Genomic DNA, 19,418 nt, shown 5'->3' on the forward strand with positions numbered 1-19,418 from the left:
CTTGCACTTCAATAAGCATTGACTTAATATATAGGAAATAAACTGACTAATTGTTAACTATTGCCTGATAATGTATCATACAGGGAGATATTGAAATAGAGGAACATTGATTAAGACAGCAAAATGTAAAATTTATTCCATCTTTTTGTTGTAGAATTTCAGGCAATTGTCAGATAGTCATCACCACACATCCCACAAAAGTGAGCACAGAAGTGAGGATGATAATCTTTCAGAAGCCATTCACTGCATTAAGAACCCTTTCTATACTGTAACAGTATGCTAAGGCAATGAACTTGGAATTGAAGTTTTCTGTGGCTCTTTGTGAGGGCCCTGCAGGGAACAGACAGCAGTATTTCATAAGCTATGATTCAGGCACCCTGAGGAAAACTTAGAGTTAGCAAACTGGGAGCAGAGGGGGGGAAAATCTATGCAAAGAAAAAGCTTTACTCACTGGAAAAAGTCACTGTCAAAAAAGCCCAGACAACTTGATTATGCAATATTAACAGCATGCTTCACTCCACGTACTTCATGTTTCTCTGAGGCACAACAATGAATTTGTTTTTCTTGGTGTAAGTACTTCTCAGTATTCAGTTTTCTTTGTTTATAGTGGTAAAAAATGTAAAGCCCCTGATTCAGCATTGGTAGCTGTTCTGAAACACCAGCCTGCTGATTTTGTTTTAGTGAACCATTTCTGTAGCCTTTCATGGCAGGGAGATGACACTAGGAGTTACCTTCGAACCACAGCCATGGGTCTGAAGGCAGCCGTGTTTCCTTGCCATGGCATCCCAAAGACCAGAGGCAGTCAAAATCTTAACTCCAAGTTGATTCTCTCTAAGCAGTCTACCAAAAGGTCTAGCCAACGTAATTTCTTATAGAAGTGTCAAAGAAGTGTCAATATTTTACATTTGGTATTAAATGATAGCATACTGTATTTCAGAGTGTTAGCAAGCAAGTTGCTTTTCCCAGGTAAACTCTTTTACCAAATTCAGTGTGCAGCATGTAATCACAGATGTCATAAACTCCGCCTTGCAAAGCAGATTGCCTAGCAGTTTCATGTAGTAATAACAGACAAATGCTTCAGAGCTACACAAAGTCTTTGTCTCATTCATTCACATTTGACTTTGCAGGGTATTCTGGTCTATTTAACAGGCCAAGTACACAACAAACACTGCAATGCAGTGGGTATGACATTTGTCAGATTTAACATCCTGGCTGCAACTGCTCAGAAACCTTACAGTACAAGACAGGCTTTATCTGTATTGCAGGGAAATGAAGCTGAAGAAGCAAGCAGCTCTGTTCACTGAGGGCAACACAGGTGCAAAAATATCACCATGCAGAACAAAATTTTACACATCCACTTTGTAATTGCTCAAAGAATTTCTGCTCTCAGTTGAGCAGTGACAGAGATAGAAACTGAACCAACAGAGAGAGTGAAGAATAACCAGATTATTAATATTTGATTAAAAGAAGTTAAGATACTGTCTGTAAACTGATTCTCAAAAGAACTGTGACCAGTACACCCTGCTCCCAAACCCTACTCAGTACGGTTAGCATAACTGACATTAGTGTAACTAGTGTCATTTTATGAGGGAAGCAGCCATCCTCTGGGGTCAACCACATCATGTATTCATTCCCTTTCGCATCATTTTCAGGCCCTGAAGGTCCTGTGCACCAAGTAGACAAAGGAAACAGATTTTTCCTTCCCCTTCCTACCAGCTTTGGTTCCTGGGCATGATGCCAGTTACTCGTGTCCTTACTGTCCTTGAAGGTCTCAGGCACCCAGACAGCCTCGTGGTGTTGACGACCCTGACACAGAAAAAGGATGGTGACAGCACCAGAGCACTGTCTGTAAAATCAAACACAAGTCCTAACAGGGAGCGTGGACCAGAACTGTTGCTGGACAGGGAGTGAGACTAGGACCTGCTCAGGACACCTCCACTGTGTCTTCTGCTTCCTCCAAGGACTGAGGGAGTGACTCATTCTTTTGTATGATTTGAATCTAGACTGTGATTGTTATATTGATACAGCAAACCAGGTACTAAGATCTGATCTTCAGATGGTCCAGGTGATTAGAAATTGTAAATTAAATTGTGTTATAGATTCTGTATTATGCTACTTAGATGTACTACATTGATTCTGCTTGGAGAAATCCTGTACTATTCTAATAATAAATTCTGTGCTATACTAATCATAGTGTCTTAAGAAAAAAAAAAAAAAAAGCTTTAATTGTAACTATAACTTAGTGCTGTTACCGTTCTGCCAAGGATCCCTAAAAAGAACCTGTCTGTCCCCTGTCAGGTGACGGAAGTGTAACTTTAAATCTATACATTTTCATCCAGACAGGATTCAGTCAAGTAAGGAGTTAATCATGTACCATGTTAGCACTACTATTAGCATGTAAATCTGATGAGCACTTTGTAACACTCTCACCAGTCTCTTCTGGTTTTCCCTGGAGCTGTTACTGGTTCCACTCTGTTGCCTTCTTTGTTCATCAATCTTGTTCTTTGAATTCCCCACTTGTATTTCTGAGACATTTACAGAAAGCAGCAACCTCCTGCCAAACCTTCTCAGGGTAAAGCCCCATCTCCCTTTAGCCTCCTGTGGGTTTTCCTTGGTATAAAAAAACCCACATACACACAATAGCAAACCCCAAACAACAGTGTCCTACACCTACTCATGCCACACAGGGAGCTGGTGCCCACAGCAGGGGACCAACAGATCAAAGATAGCACCTCTGCTCTCCCATCTTTTCCAAGGTCCACACAGCCCCCAGCTGTGGAATCAGAGGCAAACCCTATGTCAGGGCCATGATACAAGTCTTCCCTTGTGACGCTTTTTCAGAGAACACAGCAGCTGACGCCCCAGTGGTACTGCTGCAGAAAGGCATACTGCTACTCAACACCAGGGAGAGGGAAATTGGCCTCTGAGCCTTACTCTTACTTGGCTAAGAAACAACATAGACAAACTCCTATTTACAGCATGCATCAATTTTGGATTTCCAAAGCTGCTTTACTTTGCCCTTGGTCCTATGTTTTTTCAGTAACCTTTAAGCAATCTTGACGCTCACTTCTTTAAAACTTGATGATACAACCTAACTTGCAGCCTGCAGAGACAGCTGTAAACTAGGGCCAGAACTACTACTACTTTTCCACCACTGTGTTAGAGCAGTACTTGGAACAAAAACTGTCAGAAGTAGAGCGACCATTAAAGTTTATCCTAATTCCAGGTAGCTTTTCCACCTAAGCAGTTCACAGTCACACCTGTATCTAATCCCTAGCATGAACCAGATGCAATTCCATATCTTCATGAAACTGTAAAGGATAAGGGATAGAAAAGAAGAGAAAGAGATTATTTACTGGGATGATAGACTTAAGTCTGTTCCGCATTTTTCACTAAGAAGCTGATTGTTAGGGGAATTCCAGCAGAGTTTTTCCTGAACATTGTAGACCAGATTTTTTTTCCTTTACAACAACAGTAAATCACTTCAGTGCAGACACAGACCATCACTACAATAATCATCATTAGTATTGTTACAGCAGTTCCGCTTGCATGCATCTCCTGCTGTGCAGCACATAATGCTTTCAGAAAGTATACTGCTCTGTCTGCCAGTGAATGTAAAACTGGGTGAATTAGGAATCCAGTCACTTGGAACTTTAAAGATCAAAGATATTGTGAGGGGTTAATCCTAGGAATGACGTCTGAATAGATCTTTCTGTTGAGGGTGATTTGTCACCAGATTAAGCTAGAAACTCTATAGGCATACATGACTGTAAAGCATGTCAGTCATTCTTCAACAGATGAGCAGTGATGAAGCCAACCATGCACACAAAAATCAGCAGGAAAGGCAGCAAAGCCCAACTGTAAACTGGGCACAGCAATGAGGTGGATTACAGCTGGGGGACTGCACCGTACAACTCACCCTTTTCCTGCAAAAAGAAACCTAAGTAATCTCTGAATAATCTTGACCTGCATTGTGGGGAGTATTGTTTTGATTCATTACAGCAATTAACTGCATATGCTCTGGTTTTTAACACTGAAATCAAATCATGGCAAAACCAGCCACATGACATGCTTTTCACAGCCCCAAGCCTTTCTAGCACATCAGCATTTGTATTTCATAAATAGAAAATACAGATTACAGACAGTATCATTTTCATATCATTTTCACAGAAATTACAGTATATATCACTATATACCACTGGGAAGTTTTTCAGGAGGACCTATCACTCAATCAGTAGCTTGACTCAAACTCTCTGTATTATTGTCAACTAGAGGACACAGGATGATGTGCAATCTGCAGGCAAATTTGATGTGCCAGCATTTAGCCAGGCTTCTAGCACAGGAGAAAAATAAATATGGGCAAGCTCTGGCTAAACCCTATCAATCCCTGTACCCTGCATTTGTAGCCATTAGGTTACGCCTAGATTGTATTATTTTTGCATCACAAAAAACAGCCTGCCTAGCTACTCTGCATCTGTGGCATAATGTCTGTCATTAATATAGGGTAAGATCACAGGCATAACAGCGTTGCCATTGTCTGAAAAAAGGGCTTTTGTTTGGAATCATTATGGTTTTCTCACACATAAAATGTGAAGGTTTCAAGGAGATCCACAGCCTCACACAAAATATACCAGTACCCTTGAAAGCTCAAGCCCTCCTTGAAATTCAACATACAGCCTGCTGACATAGTTTGTCTGCAACATATATTGTATTTCCTGGTGAAACTAGAGAGCTACTAAGATGGGACATAATTGAAAAAGCAAACATAAAAGCAATTTCACGTTTTGAAGCAAACTATAGCACTTAATTTTCAAAGTACACATAATTAAGCAGGGCAATGGTAAAATATGAGGGACAAATAACGTGAGTGAAGAGCCTATTATACAAATGTGAGAGGGCTGACACTAAAGCAGAATGACAATCCAGTGAGCCTACAGCTCCTGACAGAGGTCAGCCTCGACACCAGTGTAACATGTGCACAAGGTCACATCTAGGCAAGCCTGAATTCTGTGTGCTGGTGGCAGAAGATGACTCAGGGAGTCCCCAGACCTGTAGGCTACTCCAGCTCCTACAAACAGTAAAACACATGCAAAAAAAAAAAAAAATAAAAAAAAAATCTGAAAGATCATCACCCCCAGGTAGGAATTACTGGAGCACGAAATGCTGCTGATGTACACAGGGATTGTTTATCCAAATGCTGCCCCAGCATATGCTAAAGGCAAACCCCAGCTGGCCATGCTGGTTTCACACTGTTTAGGAACTTCCCAAAACCAGGAAGAACTGCACCATCTCCTGATTCCTAACACTAAGTGGTGCAAAGCACCCCGAAGGGAAATACATGAATTTTTACATCAACTCCTCCCTGCTGCTTTGGAGACCAACTCTCCCAGGGACAAAAACTTGTAATGGGCACATCAAACCAATAAGCCTGCCACTACTGTTCAATTTTTTCACTTCACCTGATTTTACTTTAGGTATGAATCCTACAAACATACATGATCTTATTACCCTTACAGGATCAGGACCTTTGAGACAGTAGCTGCTTCTCACCATATGTTACAGTAAGAGTCATGCCTGGTGGGGGCAGATGACTCTCCCAACCATAACACAACAAACACGAGTTGACTAACCTGCACAGGTGAAGCCAAGCAATGTTAGAAAGCAGCACAAATGCAGAAGTCCTTTGTCATGGTTTAAGCCTCGGCTGTAAATTAGAACCACGCAGTCTACTTCCCCCCGCACCCCCCAGAGGGATGGGGAGGAGAGTCGAAAGAATGTAACTCCCACGGGTTGAGATAAGAACAGTCCAGTAACTAAGGTATAACACAAATCACTACTGCTGCCACCAACAATAATAACGATAAGAGAAATAACAACGGAAGAGAATACGATACTGCCCGCCGGAAAAGAGCCCAACGGAAAAGACAGCGTGCCCTTCCGGGTAGCTCCCAGTTACATCCCCCGGCATGACGTGCTGTGGTATGGAATACCTCTTTGGCTAGTTTGGGTCAGGTGTCCTGTCCCTGCTTCCTCCCGGCCCCTCCTCCTCCCTGGCAGAGCATGAGACTCACAAAGTCCTTGGTCAGGGTAAACATCTGTGTTATCAGCTCTGTTCCCAGGCCGAAAGTCAAAACCACAGTGCTGCAACAGCTACTAAGGAGAAAAACTGACTGCTACTGCTGAACCCAGGACATCCTTATACATAGTTGTTCATAAATATTGTAAACACGGTTCCCACCCACTCATCTACTATGCATCACAGCCGTGTCGCTCACCATAAGTGGCTCTAATGAGGTTACCACTGCTCCTGCCTTTAGTATTGCAGATGCAATAATACTGAAGAGACAAGGAAAAAGTCACCACATGCATTACCAAAACCATTCTTCTGTGACTGCCAGATGTCACAGATGTTTATGTCAAACACTGACATCACAGATCTAGCACAGATTTTGGCCCACACAGCCATCTTTACCTTATTTTTGTCGTGCACAGTCACAAGTTAAGAGTGCAAGGAAGCCCTTCAGGATCTCAGTTGGGTACTTAAAGATGGCAGCAGCCTTATTACACATAGTTATTAGGAACTCATTGCAAAACAGCAGCCCACAAAATAACTACTGCTGAGAGAAGATCTGACCTTCCAGACATACTCAGTTATCTCTGCAATTGTCTGATGCAGTTGCTGGATGTAAGAGGAAAGCATAGCAGGACTAGTCACAGTACCTGGAGCTGCAGCTTAAACCCAGAAATTCTCCTGTTTCAGTAGATAATTTCAGCACCTTCAAATCTTGCTTATCCTTATAGCATCATTTTAAACCCACTGATAACAAGCAGGTACAAACACTTGCCACAAGTTACATGTTGGTTGTGAAGCAGCAGACTGCTCAGATATACATGACTTAAATCTTTAAGATTCCAGCATAAACCCACCAGACATTATTTCAGGTGCAACTCCATAAGCTGTACAGGTCTAGCCAGAGAAAGACCTTTTTAACTCAACTTCAGGTGTCTCCTGAAAACTGGGAGGGTAGGGCACAACCCACATCTACATTTTTCCAGTACTCAAAAAAACCCCAAAACAAAGCACTACACATACTTTACAAATATAGGATAGGGATCAAGTGCAGCAGATACTTCAACCATTATCTGCCAATATCCTGCACAGCACCTCAAATCCCTGGCTGTGTCAGAAAAGTGTTGTAACTGCTGGTTACTTGGTATTAAGAACAGAAGCACTATGTTACATATCAAAGTGACCTTCAACCATCCCAGTGTCTGAACAGCAGCAAGATGCTGAGAATTCTGCTTTATCATCAAATCACAGAATGTTTAGGGTTAGAAAGTACCTTAAGAGCATCTAATTCCAACCTCCTACTGTGGGCAAGGAGGACTCATACCAGACCATGGTGCCCAAGGCATTGTCCGATCTTGCCTTGAACACTGTCAGGCCTGAACACTGCCTTCTGCCTACCTCAGACATAACAGATACATGCTATAAAAATAATCATTAATGCTTTATACCATTACAAGACTCATCCAATAATTGCTTTGATTTGCTCAGATTTATTAGTAATGCAAAAGGTTGGGCTGTAGCTCATCTGTAAGAAGTATTGTTAATCCACACACCACACAAACAGTATCAGAACAGCTTTTTCACTGCCAGAATACCTTCACTGAAACGTAAAGGGAACACGCAAGTTACATCTGTTAAACCTATTTCTCAAAAAAAAAACAAAACAGCAAAAAAAACCCAAAATAGCAAAAAAGCAAAACAGTCCAGCAACAGCATTAGCCAAGCTGTCTTCCTTCTATTCAGGAACATTGTTCTTTAATGATAATCCATGCACAAAGCAGAATATTAACAGAGCATGGACTTTATGTTGAGACTGCAAATAGTTTATGCTACCAAGAAACCTCAGCTTAAAGTTGATTAGAATAGACCAAAGTACTTATTCTTCTGATTCTCAGAGCTTCTAGATGTATTCACTTTTTAATCTATCTTTAAAGTTATTGAATTCAATTCAGTCAAGCTAATCCTGATACTCCCTCATGCTATAAGACTATTCTCCTTAGCTAAGTAAACTTGGCTTAGCTGCACGGTCAGCTCCCTTTCTGTAAATAAGACTTCCTCACAGAGCCCAGTATCTGTTACAGGTCAGGATTTTTCAACTATCACATCCAGTGACAAACATTTTCAGCAACTCTCACAAATTGATGAATGCAACTGAAACTATAAATCTGAAAAGGAATAAATAACTGCTCAGAAAAATCAGGAGCCATATTTCAGGTATTATCTAAGCTCAAGACTTAGCTGAGTACTTGCTAATATTTTAACTTAGTATTTTAACTCAGCATTTTAGCTTAAAAAAAACTCTCTTTACATATAACACTATCTTGACAGTCACTTAAGGTTGTAATCTAGTCATCATCGACACAGACCTCCCTGCAGGCTTTCCTATCTGTGCTGAATGTTAACTCTCGTTTCATAACTTGCTCAAATCCACCCTCATAAACGGGACAATCAAGCAGCTTCCATACTCTGGCTTCTCAATCATCACACCCACCTCCCTGGAAAACTTCCCCAGCTCATTCCCACCACTTGTAATATTCACACTCAGCTTTCTTCCCAGCTGGTGTTCTGATCTCATCTTAGTTTTAGCTCTTCCATGACCTCTGACAACAAATACAACCTATTACCTTCATTTCATATGACCTTTGTTACTGTACCTGTACCATAATGTGACATCTAAGTTTTCAGCAGGAAGACTTCAGGGAAGGTGAAGTGCATGTATGACATTCTACCTGCAAAACACATTATGAGCACAAAATTTCACAGAAGTGGAAACTGCATGAGCTTCCCACACACACCCAGCAAATCCACATAAGATACACAAGTACCAACCTGGTATTTGAGGTACTGAGCTGTGAACATTTTAAGCCAACTCAGGTGATCTTCCTTAGTCACATATGTTAAATGTGCATTACTACTGTGGAGTTCTCACTGGGAGCATTAAAGACACAACCTCAGACTCAAGAGACATGAAAAAAAACCCCACACGTAGTAACTCAAGATGGCTTCTAGAGCTTTAACAACAATGTTATTTTAAAACCATAGTATGGAGCTTTTTTTTATACAAATGTCCTGAGTTCAGCTGTAACAGTTATTTTTCTCCTTAGTAGCTGGTGCAGTGCTGTGTTTTGTTTCAGTCTGAGAACAGTGTTGATAACACTGATGTTTTAGTTGTTGCTAAGCAATGCTTACCCTGATCTTACCTGAGACTTTCCAGTCTTTGATGCTCTGCCAGTGAGGCAGGGTACAGGAAGCTGGGAGGAAGCAGAAACAGTAGAGACCTGACCCAAATTAGCCAAAGCAGTATTCCATAACAGCACGTCATGCCCAGTATATAAACTGGGGGGAGTCATCCAGAAGGCCCAGATCACTCCTAGGGTTGGACTGGTCATCTGTCAGCAGGTGGTGACCCATTGTATTGTGGCCCCCCCCCCTCCCTTAGTTCTATATTCTCTCCCCTTGTTATTTCCCTTATCATTAGTAGTAGTAGTGTTTTATAGTACTTTAGTTATTGGACTGTTCTTATCTCAACCCATGGGGCTTACATTCTTTCAGTTCTCCTTCCCATCCTGCCAGGAGCAGAGGGGAAGAAAAGGAGCAGCAAGTGAGTGGCTGCAATAGTGCTATGTTACCGGCTGGGCCTAAACCATGACAATGCACCAGACTATGTTTTTAAGGTAGTTCAACCACTTTCCAAGCAGACTTTGATGGGTTTTTTTATTAGCATACACTCATTTTAAATCAGAGCAAAGCCCTCAAAGCATATTAACAAGTAAGGTATTTCTAAAGATCTGTTGCAAAAATGGTGAATAAAAATCTTAAACCCCTCCTGCAATGGAGTCAAGCTGCTCAATGTGACAGGTCCAGAACATTCCCTTACCTTTTCAGAAATAGAAAGCTCAAGCATTTGTTTCAGTGCAGGCATCTGTTTTCTTTTCTCTATTGTCGAAGATATTTCAAATGGAGATACACAGGCATTTTCCTTGAGCAAGACTACAGATGTGAATCCATAATGGTGTAATTATCATATTGTTACACAGAAGTTTAATCTAATGAGAAACATCAACACAGCTATTTTGAGTTTCTAGCAGTTAATGACAGACTATGAAGACCACAATCAAACTCCTTAAGATAAAATAATCACAGCATTGAGTCCAGGACTGAGCATTTACGTGTCAGACATGAGGACTACTACGAACTTCCACTTAGAATCTGCTATAATCAAGAGCACATTTTGATAATACCTTGATCCTCAAGGCACAGTTTGGGAATATAGAAATATGCCAGTATTTCCTGACTGGGAGCATACTTAGCTTGGAGACTTCCACAGACCTATCACATGACTGCTTACCACTGTATTAGCATTATTTTGCATTTCAAAGACACAGTTTTACCATGGATATTATTTAAGCACCAAGTATGCCTGCAAGTGGCAAGAAAGCTAACACTGCCTACATCTCCAAGATCGCAAGTCACTTCATGAGACAGAAACTAGTATGAAACACTTCATAAGCAAGATCCACAGTGGCTTAAAGGAACTATCTTTGAAGACTTACATATTTGAGTCACAGAATGGGCAATACATTTACTGATTCTCAAAAGAAACCCAGCACACCATTTATTGACTCAACATGTCACAGAAGTTGGTAAACAACTCTGTAGAATTCATTTTTTTTTTTACCTTTTACAGGCCAATTAGCTTCAAGTCAGCATCTTAATTTCAAACCTCACATTTGCAGTTTTCCTACCTTATTGCCACAAGTCAATGAAAGCACTTTCTTATTTCAACTAATTAAATGCTAAAAGTGTAATTTACTGATAAAGTACTTGCAAACTTAAATTGTTACTCTTAAGTTCTTGCACCTGGCTCCAGCCATGTCATGCTCACATCAGATCAGTGTCTTACCTCAAAGTACAGGAAATGCACAACTCGAACAAGTTCCTCCACTGTTTCCCAACAGTAACTCCATCACAACAAACATGCTTGGCAAGCCAAAGAGCCACACCTTTTTCCAGGCACAGGAGAACTTTGTTACAGCTACATCAAAGTTTTAACCTGAATTTTTAATCTCACATAGGTCCACTTCCAGAAGTATTTACTCTAGAGACAACCTTGGTGAGTACTCTTCTGCCCTAGCACAGCTTATGTTATGGAAGCAATCCAATTTAGCATTAACACCAAAGTTTAGCCCTCACCCCTGGAAACTCCAACTATGCCAAGGTCAGACTGGAATTTATAAAGGTCTCTCTCATGCCCAGAAACCAAATTCTCTTTTCCTCTGGAACACACAAAAGCAATAGAAAGAACATACTCCTGAAACATCCAAATATAATCATTAGTTAATAGATTCACAGATGCTAGATACACACTTGATTAAGAGCCATTATAAATTCTATTAAGGCTTTCCTCTTCTATACTTCCTCCATGTAACTGACATTTTCAGGTAAATAAAGTACCAGGAAAGCATTATTTAACTCATTAAATAGTTACAACCTGCAAGTACCTATTAAACACTCACTGAAGATTTAACATTGGTTCCACTAAGGTGCCACTGTTTAAGGCCAAATTTCTCACTCAACTTGCACATTTTGTTATATTAAACCACCAGCACTTGTTTCTAGAATACAGACCTATTTGTGAAGTTCAGTAGATTAAAGTGACTTAGAGCATATGTAATTGACCTGCAAACAGGTCCATCATTCCAAATATATTCAGACCAAAATGCTCCACTATGCACAGGAAAAGTTTTAGAAGCCAGTTTAACAGCAAAAGGAGGATACTCTGCAGAAAAGCAAGACCTTTTCTGACTAATTACGGAAAAATTTTCCCTGCTTTTCTGACAAAAAAGCCACACCAGAAAGTTTCTTTTTATATTTTTATTGTATGTCAAAATTCAGTAAAGATGATGTTTAGCTTGTATACAAGTTACTCAAAAATTGTGTCTAGGCAGAGATTCATTAGCAATCTGACTTATTTCAAAGCATAGGTTTGTTCAACCAGGCCACAAAAATAATATTGTGTACAAGCAGTGACTAAAGAGCTGCAGGTTCAAGGAGTTTTCAAATATCACAGATGTTGAGATATCATCAGGAAAAAAAAAAAAAAATCAAAGCAGTCACAATATAAAATAGCAGCTCCATATTGCCTTTTCAGGTTTTAACTTTATTTAGAAAGTGATGCTTAGTTCAGTTTGCCTCATTCTTTGAAGCTTCATCAAAGTTTTCAACAAGATCTAGGGAAAAGAAGAACAATGAAATTAAAATCTAACACATTTTCACTTTGCCAAGTATTTTCGGTTTGTTTAATTTCCCCCATCTGAAGTTTTATTTCATATCAAGTACTTACAACATAAAGAAGTTTCAGCTTACAAAAATCAGAACAAGCAACTTTTGAGAGCTTTATGATTCTTTTTCATGCTTAACCAAGTGTTGCATGGTTCATCATAAAGCACAATTCTAGAATAATTTAACTCCATTATAACCACAACTGAGCAAAGTGATATTGAGAAGGTAACTTCTTACTACCCTTCTTACTGAATATTAAATAATCATCTTAGCCATAGCTGTTACTTCTATAGAGCACAAAAATGCTAGCCCAAACCAACAAATCTCTCATGTTGCCCGAAAACAATGAAATAATCTGCTCACAGAAATTCAGTGACAGCGAGTGACTGGTCAACACTCTTATCATCCTTGCCCCAAGCACTACACGTTATCTCTCAGGAAAATTCATTTTCTCTTCCTCCACTGCATGCTTGTTCTTACCTGGAACTTCATCATCATCTTCTTCACCAGTAGCAAGTGGTGCTTTTCCATCCACAGCTGCAAGAGCATGCAATTAATAAGCATCAGTCAAGCTCACCATGGGCATCTTGATTAGCCTTGTATTTTTGAAAGCATGATCAAAGAATCTGAGCTGAACTGCAATACTTTATTCAGTTCCCAGGCTCAATAAAAATGTTGAACTAATCTAGGAGGTTCACATCTCCTTTGTTACTGATAATGCTTAAACAGCCCAGGAGGGAAATGAGAAGATGCATGCTAAACCAGCTTACTAGTAAACTTCTATCTAGGTATACCGAGTGCCCTGCATGGTAATAATTTTCAGCTACAAGTGATTCTACCAATTTCTATTAAAAGCAGCTTGGTTTATTGATTACTCCAGGTTTACACATTTTACAGAATCAAGTTTTAAGAAAATAAAGGACCCTATATTTTAGGACTTTGAGGAAAAATGAGGTGTAATTGTGAAGGTGCAGGCAGACACACATTAACTAAAGATATTACTGTTCCAAGGCAAGCTCAGAGGAACATGGAACTGGATGCACATTTTTACACTTATGTGGTTGAGGTAACTATGTGCTCTGGGCCAAATCTCTGCCAACTCAGCTTATTTCTTAACTACTCCCATTGTGTTTGCCAGAGCTACGGAGACTTAACCATGTCTATTGTAGCAGCCCAATGAGTATCTGTTAAACTGCAGCAGCATAATACTAAGAATAGATCTCAGGTCCCCAAATGCCTAGGCCACTACTTTCATTGCTATTCTCAGCTGTACTACCAAGGGTAAGCTGTCTTGTACTCTCCATCACCTCAGTTTTATCTTAATTAATCCTTCCCAGTTTTCAAGAAAAGCATAAGGCAACATATGGGTTCATACTAGACCTGTATCCTGATTTCTAGAGAACCAAAAATCAGAAGAATGGATAAACTTTTGTCTGAAAGCACATGGGACAATGTTGCCACTAACTCTCCTTTTCTTTTTTAACAGCAAAAACCTGTTACAGCTTAAGTGCATCTCTGTATCAAATACCACATTTTAGAAGCAACCCTGTTATTTCCTTCTACACCATCTGCATTGTCTCTCATTAATATCAGACTAAGTTTACTTTAACACCTGCAAATGCAATCACCACAGACACTTGACTTTTCAGTGTCAGCCTTCCAAATCCAGCAGACAATGCTGAATGGAAAGTTTTGGGAGCCTACTCTGGCAACCACCCAAACTGGCAAGGAATAGCCATTTACTAGGTCATACAAAGCAAGCATTTAAACAAACTTCCTTAATACTAAATTGCAAGATTTAGCTTACCCAGAATATAACCCCCACCTTGCTATGAGAAGAGAGATCTTTGCAGATCATTTTAGGTTGTTTCTTTATATATTTCACGCCCTACTACCACAAGAAAGCCACAGAGGTGACATTAGGAAGGAAGGACCTAAGCTCCATGGGGAAAGCAGCAGTTTAGCCCACCCTCATGAAGACTACTTGTAGCAGATTTTTTTTCAGTGGAAGTGGACAGAAGGGAAGTCTTAAACTTTAGGAATGGAAATACAGGCTGGCAGCAAAGCACAGGAAGAAAAAAATGTCGCAATCAAGTTCAGAACTACCAGAAACTGGACACAGTGATATGCTTCTATTTTCTGTTTAGGATGTTCAATACCTTAAAAGGAATGGGCTTAAGATATTTCAGAAAGAAGACAGTAAATCCAGAACCCAATGACTGTTCCCAGTGCCAACAAGCCTGTGTTTCACTCCTAATAATCACCCTGCAGCAGCAGCATCTTTTCTACACACTACACAGTTAAATCTCTCCTCTACTTTTCCCATACAGTTTTAGGAAGAAAAAGCACTTGGGTTTTTACTAATTTAAGAATGAAATAGGAAGTTGGTGTACCTAGTTTAATGCCAGTCCTGTTCTCTACACTGCTCTACACACAGAAGTTATAATGTATTTGCTTACAAATGCTGTGCAATTCCCTCCTAGCAATCAGAAGCCCATGTAAGAAATACCTTCACCACACCTGTGAAGCAGCAAAGCAGTTGCAAGATGTCTGTCCTCAAGTCCCTTTCCTCATTACTTACGTTTCCATTCAAAGTGTCAAAACTGACACACTCAAATTATTTTTTCTTAAAACCTAATTCTTCCAGAATAACTCATCTATTTAGCTTTAACAAACAAGGTAATCTTTAATGAACCGCAATATGGTAGATCAAGAAGTAATTCACCACAAAATGAACTCTGGCTACAGCTTTCCAGTCTGACACCAGCTGCAAGATACACTAACACATGCCCCTGCTGTACTTGGTTATACTCATCATCAGATTTGAGCTATAAATAAGATGCAAGAGTTCCGTTTCTCTGTAAGTATTTTATAACATCCTTACAGACAGCAAGGGTGAACTGAATTTCACTGCTGCTATACAAATAAGCCTCATGTCAGCTGCCAGCATGAAATGCATTCAAGTTTCAACTTACATTGCTTGGGTAGGGCTTCTGCCAATCTCCTCAGGCTGGTCAAACTGTCAGCTCCAAGCTGGTTTAAGATGCTAGGAAGCATTTCTGTTAGCTGCTTTGTCTCAGCATGGCCGGTGATAGTGAAAGTGTTAGCAGCCAGAGATGCCTGTACTTTAGGGTTATTGAAGTGAATGACTGTTCCTTGGTTAGTAAACATGTTTACCTGCAAGACAAAAAAAAAAAAAAAAAAAAAACAACAAACAACCAAAACAACCCCCCACACACAAACAAAATACAGATTTGAAGCAGTTTAGCAAGATATTTTCAATTTAACATGAAATTGAAGTCCTTAAAGCTCATAAATACCTACTGATAATTTGCAGACAAGTTTAGGTTGTTATTTACCTGGAATATTTATATTGATACATTTTCTATTCCTGAAAATAGTATTTTTTCATTAGAAGCAATTACCTCCTCAATTCCAGAAATATTGTTGACTCCCAGTTTCTTCAATGAAAATTGAAGTTTTTTGTCATCTGCTGCAGCTGTTCTGTGGACAACCTTCTTCTTTCTGCGAGCAGTGCCCTTTGCCAAAAAAAAGAAAAAAAAAGGCAAGCTACAAATTACTACTCAAATAGTTCTTCACAAACTCTAATCCTCAGGGCTGTATAACTACTCTGTAGCCATCTACAAATCAACTTAACATACAAAGTTCTACTTTTGTGTTACAGTGCACGCAACCATATCCCTCCAACTGCACTGCAGCAGTCTCTCCCTTGCTAGAAGGCAAGCTTTGCACATCTGCCACAAGAGTGAGGTTTTAGGAAGCAACGCACCACAGAATGTTTATTCTGCAATTCTCATAGTGTTTCTGCAGCACCTTAGGTAAGAAAAATTGCAAGTTCACCCTTGTCTGTTATCATAGGAATAACAATGAAGAATAGGCAGAGGCGTAGGTAATTTCTGACATTTATTATTTTTTTATCTTCTTAAGTTGTAGACAAACTCTTGCAATAGTCAAAGACCATGTAGTTATCACACATCATTAACAAATTCGTATTTTGAGTTCTCATATTCAATTCCAAACAGAGACCTCTCATTTGATAACTTACATATTTGAAGAACACTTATCTTCCCAAAATATTTAAAATGTGTTTTTAAAAAACACTTCGTAATATTTCAGACCACCCATGTTTAGAAAGTAAAACAAGCAAAGGTTCAGTTCCCCTGTAGATTTCTCCAGGGAAATACATGTTCCATATCTGAAAATACCTATACCTACCAAAAAAAAAAAAAAAAATCACAAAGCATCATTTCTATACTCCCTTACACAATCACACAGCTTCAGCAAACTGACCTAAGTGAAATTAAACTCCATTTTTGAGATTCTGGAACTACTAATTTATGTCTTCCTGCTCCAGTTGCCCATCTGCTACATGCTAGCAACAAAAGAAAGTGTTGCTGTCCGGCCATATGAATAGCTGCAATACTTTTTGACATAACTTATAGAAGTTAGAAAACTGGTTGGACGCTAATACCTCTAACATAATCCAATTACAGACAGTGAGGAATGTTAGTGACAAATTTGCATGAAACTAGAACTTGGAAGACTACAGCTCCAAAATTCTGTGATGTGTCTGGAAAGTTCAATATTCACTCCCTGCTACTGTCAGATTAACACACACAGCTACTTGAAAAACACTAAAGCAACACAAATGGCTTTTAGTACCTCAACTACTCCAAGAATTGAGCACGTAAGGCATACATTAAGTCAAATCTGGACAAAAGACCTCTCAAATAAATTTTATAAAATTATGTCCTGAACCAAAGGCCACGTAGGAACATGTAACTCCTTCCTACCTTTATTAAAACAGATATCCAGCCCCAGACAACATGAGTTCTAATTTAAATTAACAGCTTTTGCTTTCATCTTCAGATTTAAGCTTCTAAAGACTACAGGTTTTTACTAAGCAAATTCTACTCTGACCATGCCAAGGCATGCTGTTCACACCCCTCTACCTCTATAACAAAAATGCATGGGTACAGCAGGCCAACAACAGAATGGTAGACTCATCTGCCACTCCTCTAAAAAGACTTGGAAAAAGAGCCATGGCATTACCTGTAGCTATGTTCTACACAGAAACCTCAAACTTCCCACAACAAAGTACTGCAACAGCCCTCCACCTAATATCATCTTTAGATTATTTGTAAAATCTGCAGACTTGCAACACAATTAAAATCTTCCAGTAAAAGGCAATGTGCAACCTTTTCACACAAGAAGTGACTCCTTCCTCATCTGAAAACTCCACAGCCATGTCAACTTATATGGTGACAATGCCATGAAGAATCCCCTTAATAATTTCCAGTTATAAAACAAATAAAAAAAAAAGTTCAGGCATTCAAAGTATTTCACACACCAATTCTAAAACTGAATGACAGCACCACCAGTATGGTCTACACTTCGCTAATGCCTCTAGAAGACCTATATTGACAAGGCAGCTGTAATCTGAAAGCACGCTCTTACACAATAAACATTACAAACCTCTATAGTCAATAAACACACATTAGTAACATACACACAATCATCAGCAGAACACAGAAATTCTCAACTTAACCAGTAGCCCATACAAAGAATATGCAAAATCACCAGGCCAGTTAATTACTGCATTAGACCTGTTTACAGCTGCCTACCTCTCCAGCTAAAAGAAAAAAGAAAAATCAAGATAGTTCTTGGAATTCCCATCAGCAAGACTTCTGTTGAACAGCTTGTATTTTGAGATATTGTGTGTACACCTCCTCAGGTATAAAAATCCCCACAAATTCCTGCCTTAAAACTGACACTGTAATTAAAACGTTTATACCATACAGCTATATTAAAAATACTTCATTTTCATATTGTAAGTAGTCACACAGCTACATATATTCAAGTGTCATAACAAAATACAGAGGTTTTCTGGACATGCTAGTCTACAACTGCAAGAGTATGGAAAACATAGAATTTCTAACTTTGTCCTAAAAGCAAGAAATTAGCCATGGGCACGTTAAAGATTCCTGACAAGAGTCTGGCACATAACCACTACGTTATAAAAACTATGCCCAAACTTACTTACTGTAAAACCTACTCATTTCAAACCACACACACCTATACAAGCAGAAGGGCTGTAAGCCTATTGCAATATATTATAGCAAAGCTGAAAAGGCTGGAGATTCAGTTACTCCATACAACGTCTACAGAACGGACTCTGGAGGCCCCTGCAGCAGCAGCGCAGCTTCCAGCCAAGGGAAACATACTTGTGCTACTCCCACCACGGTTTTCAGGATCCCTCATGCTAGGCCTAGCATACGAGCGTAGACACGCGGCCCCGAGGGCAGGGTAAGGACTCGGCTCCTACCTTGCCACCGATGCGCACTTGAGCCTGCAGTTTGGCGAGTTTCTCCTGGTTCATGATTGTTTCTTTCATCTGTGGAAGCAACAAGAGCACCCATGACCGGCGGGCCACTAGACGCCAGCGGTGGGCCCGGCAGCGGGGCGCAAAAGGCTCTGCAGCTCCCCCCTCATCACAAACCTGCGTGCCCACCCCCCCCAAGCCACAAGTTACAGCACCTTACAACATCACAGCAGCGGGAAAGGCCTCGCTCCCAGCTGAGTGGAAGCTCAGCTCCCCTTAAGCCCAGCCCATAATAATCTTCCCTTACCCCCACTCACAACTGCCACCCATGAGCCCCCTCGGCCGCCCCCCGCCGCCTCCTTTATACCTTCCCAGAGCGGAAGCGCCGGAGTCGGAGCGGGATGAAAGACGAGAAACGCGGGTGGGTTGCGTGCTAGATGTTACACGCGAGGCTACTCGAACCGAGATGGCGGCCGGAAGGAAGGTACTGCGCGCTGTACTCCGCATGCGCAGTTGTCCGGGCTGGTAGAGGGCGCCCTCTGTGGCCGAGTCTTCTTGGTGCTGGAGGGGATCTACCTGGGCGGAGATGAGGGTGTGGCTGTGGGCTCTCGTTCGGTCTCGCTGTGCCGCCCTTCCTGCTGCTTTGGGGAGCTTCACACCCACCCCACCCCCCGAGGCCGGGTGGCCTCAGTGTTGATTTTGTGTAGTTTTTCTTTCCTTGAA

At 40.4% G+C, this 19,418-nt stretch overlaps 1 protein-coding gene across 2 annotated transcripts; it reads right to left on the bottom strand.

Moving 5' to 3' along the window:
• Positions 1 to 11,929: 11,929 nt before the first annotated feature.
• BTF3 (basic transcription factor 3) lies at positions 11,930 to 19,185 on the bottom strand. Of its 2 annotated transcripts, none has more exons than XM_080637600.1 (6): positions 19,063 to 19,185; positions 18,699 to 18,767; positions 15,778 to 15,891; positions 15,328 to 15,529; positions 12,833 to 12,889; positions 11,930 to 12,300 (listed from the first exon to the last, which is right to left on the bottom strand). In XM_080637600.1, exons 2-6 carry the CDS (start codon positions 18,765 to 18,767, stop codon positions 12,254 to 12,256), a joined length of 489 nt encoding a protein of 162 aa, XP_080493726.1. In that variant the 5' UTR covers positions 19,063 to 19,185; the 3' UTR covers positions 11,930 to 12,253. The 2 variants fall into 2 exon arrangements, with proteins under 2 accessions (XP_080493726.1, XP_080493725.1); XM_080637599.1 differs by having other exon boundaries at positions 15,328 to 15,532.
• Between the last annotated feature and the right edge of the window lie 233 nt (positions 19,186 to 19,418).

The sequence above is a fragment of the Psittacula echo genome, assembly GCF_963264785.1.
Source record: "Psittacula echo genome assembly, chromosome: Z".
In the NCBI taxonomy this organism is placed as follows: Eukaryota; Metazoa; Chordata; class Aves; order Psittaciformes; family Psittacidae; genus Psittacula; species Psittacula echo.

Coding starts and splice junctions, on each gene's coding strand:
- BTF3 (XM_080637599.1), bottom strand. CDS start 18,767: ATGAAAGAAACAATCATGAACCAGGAGAAACTCGCCAAACTGCAGGCT. Junction 15,533..15,777: donor ATATTTCTGGAATTGAGGAG/GTAATTGCTTCT, acceptor TTTTTTGTCTTG/CAGGTAAACATGTTTACTAA. Junction 12,890..15,327: donor AGAAGCCCTACCCAAGCAAT/GTAAGTTGAAAC, acceptor ATGCTCTTGCAG/CTGTGGATGGAAAAGCACCA.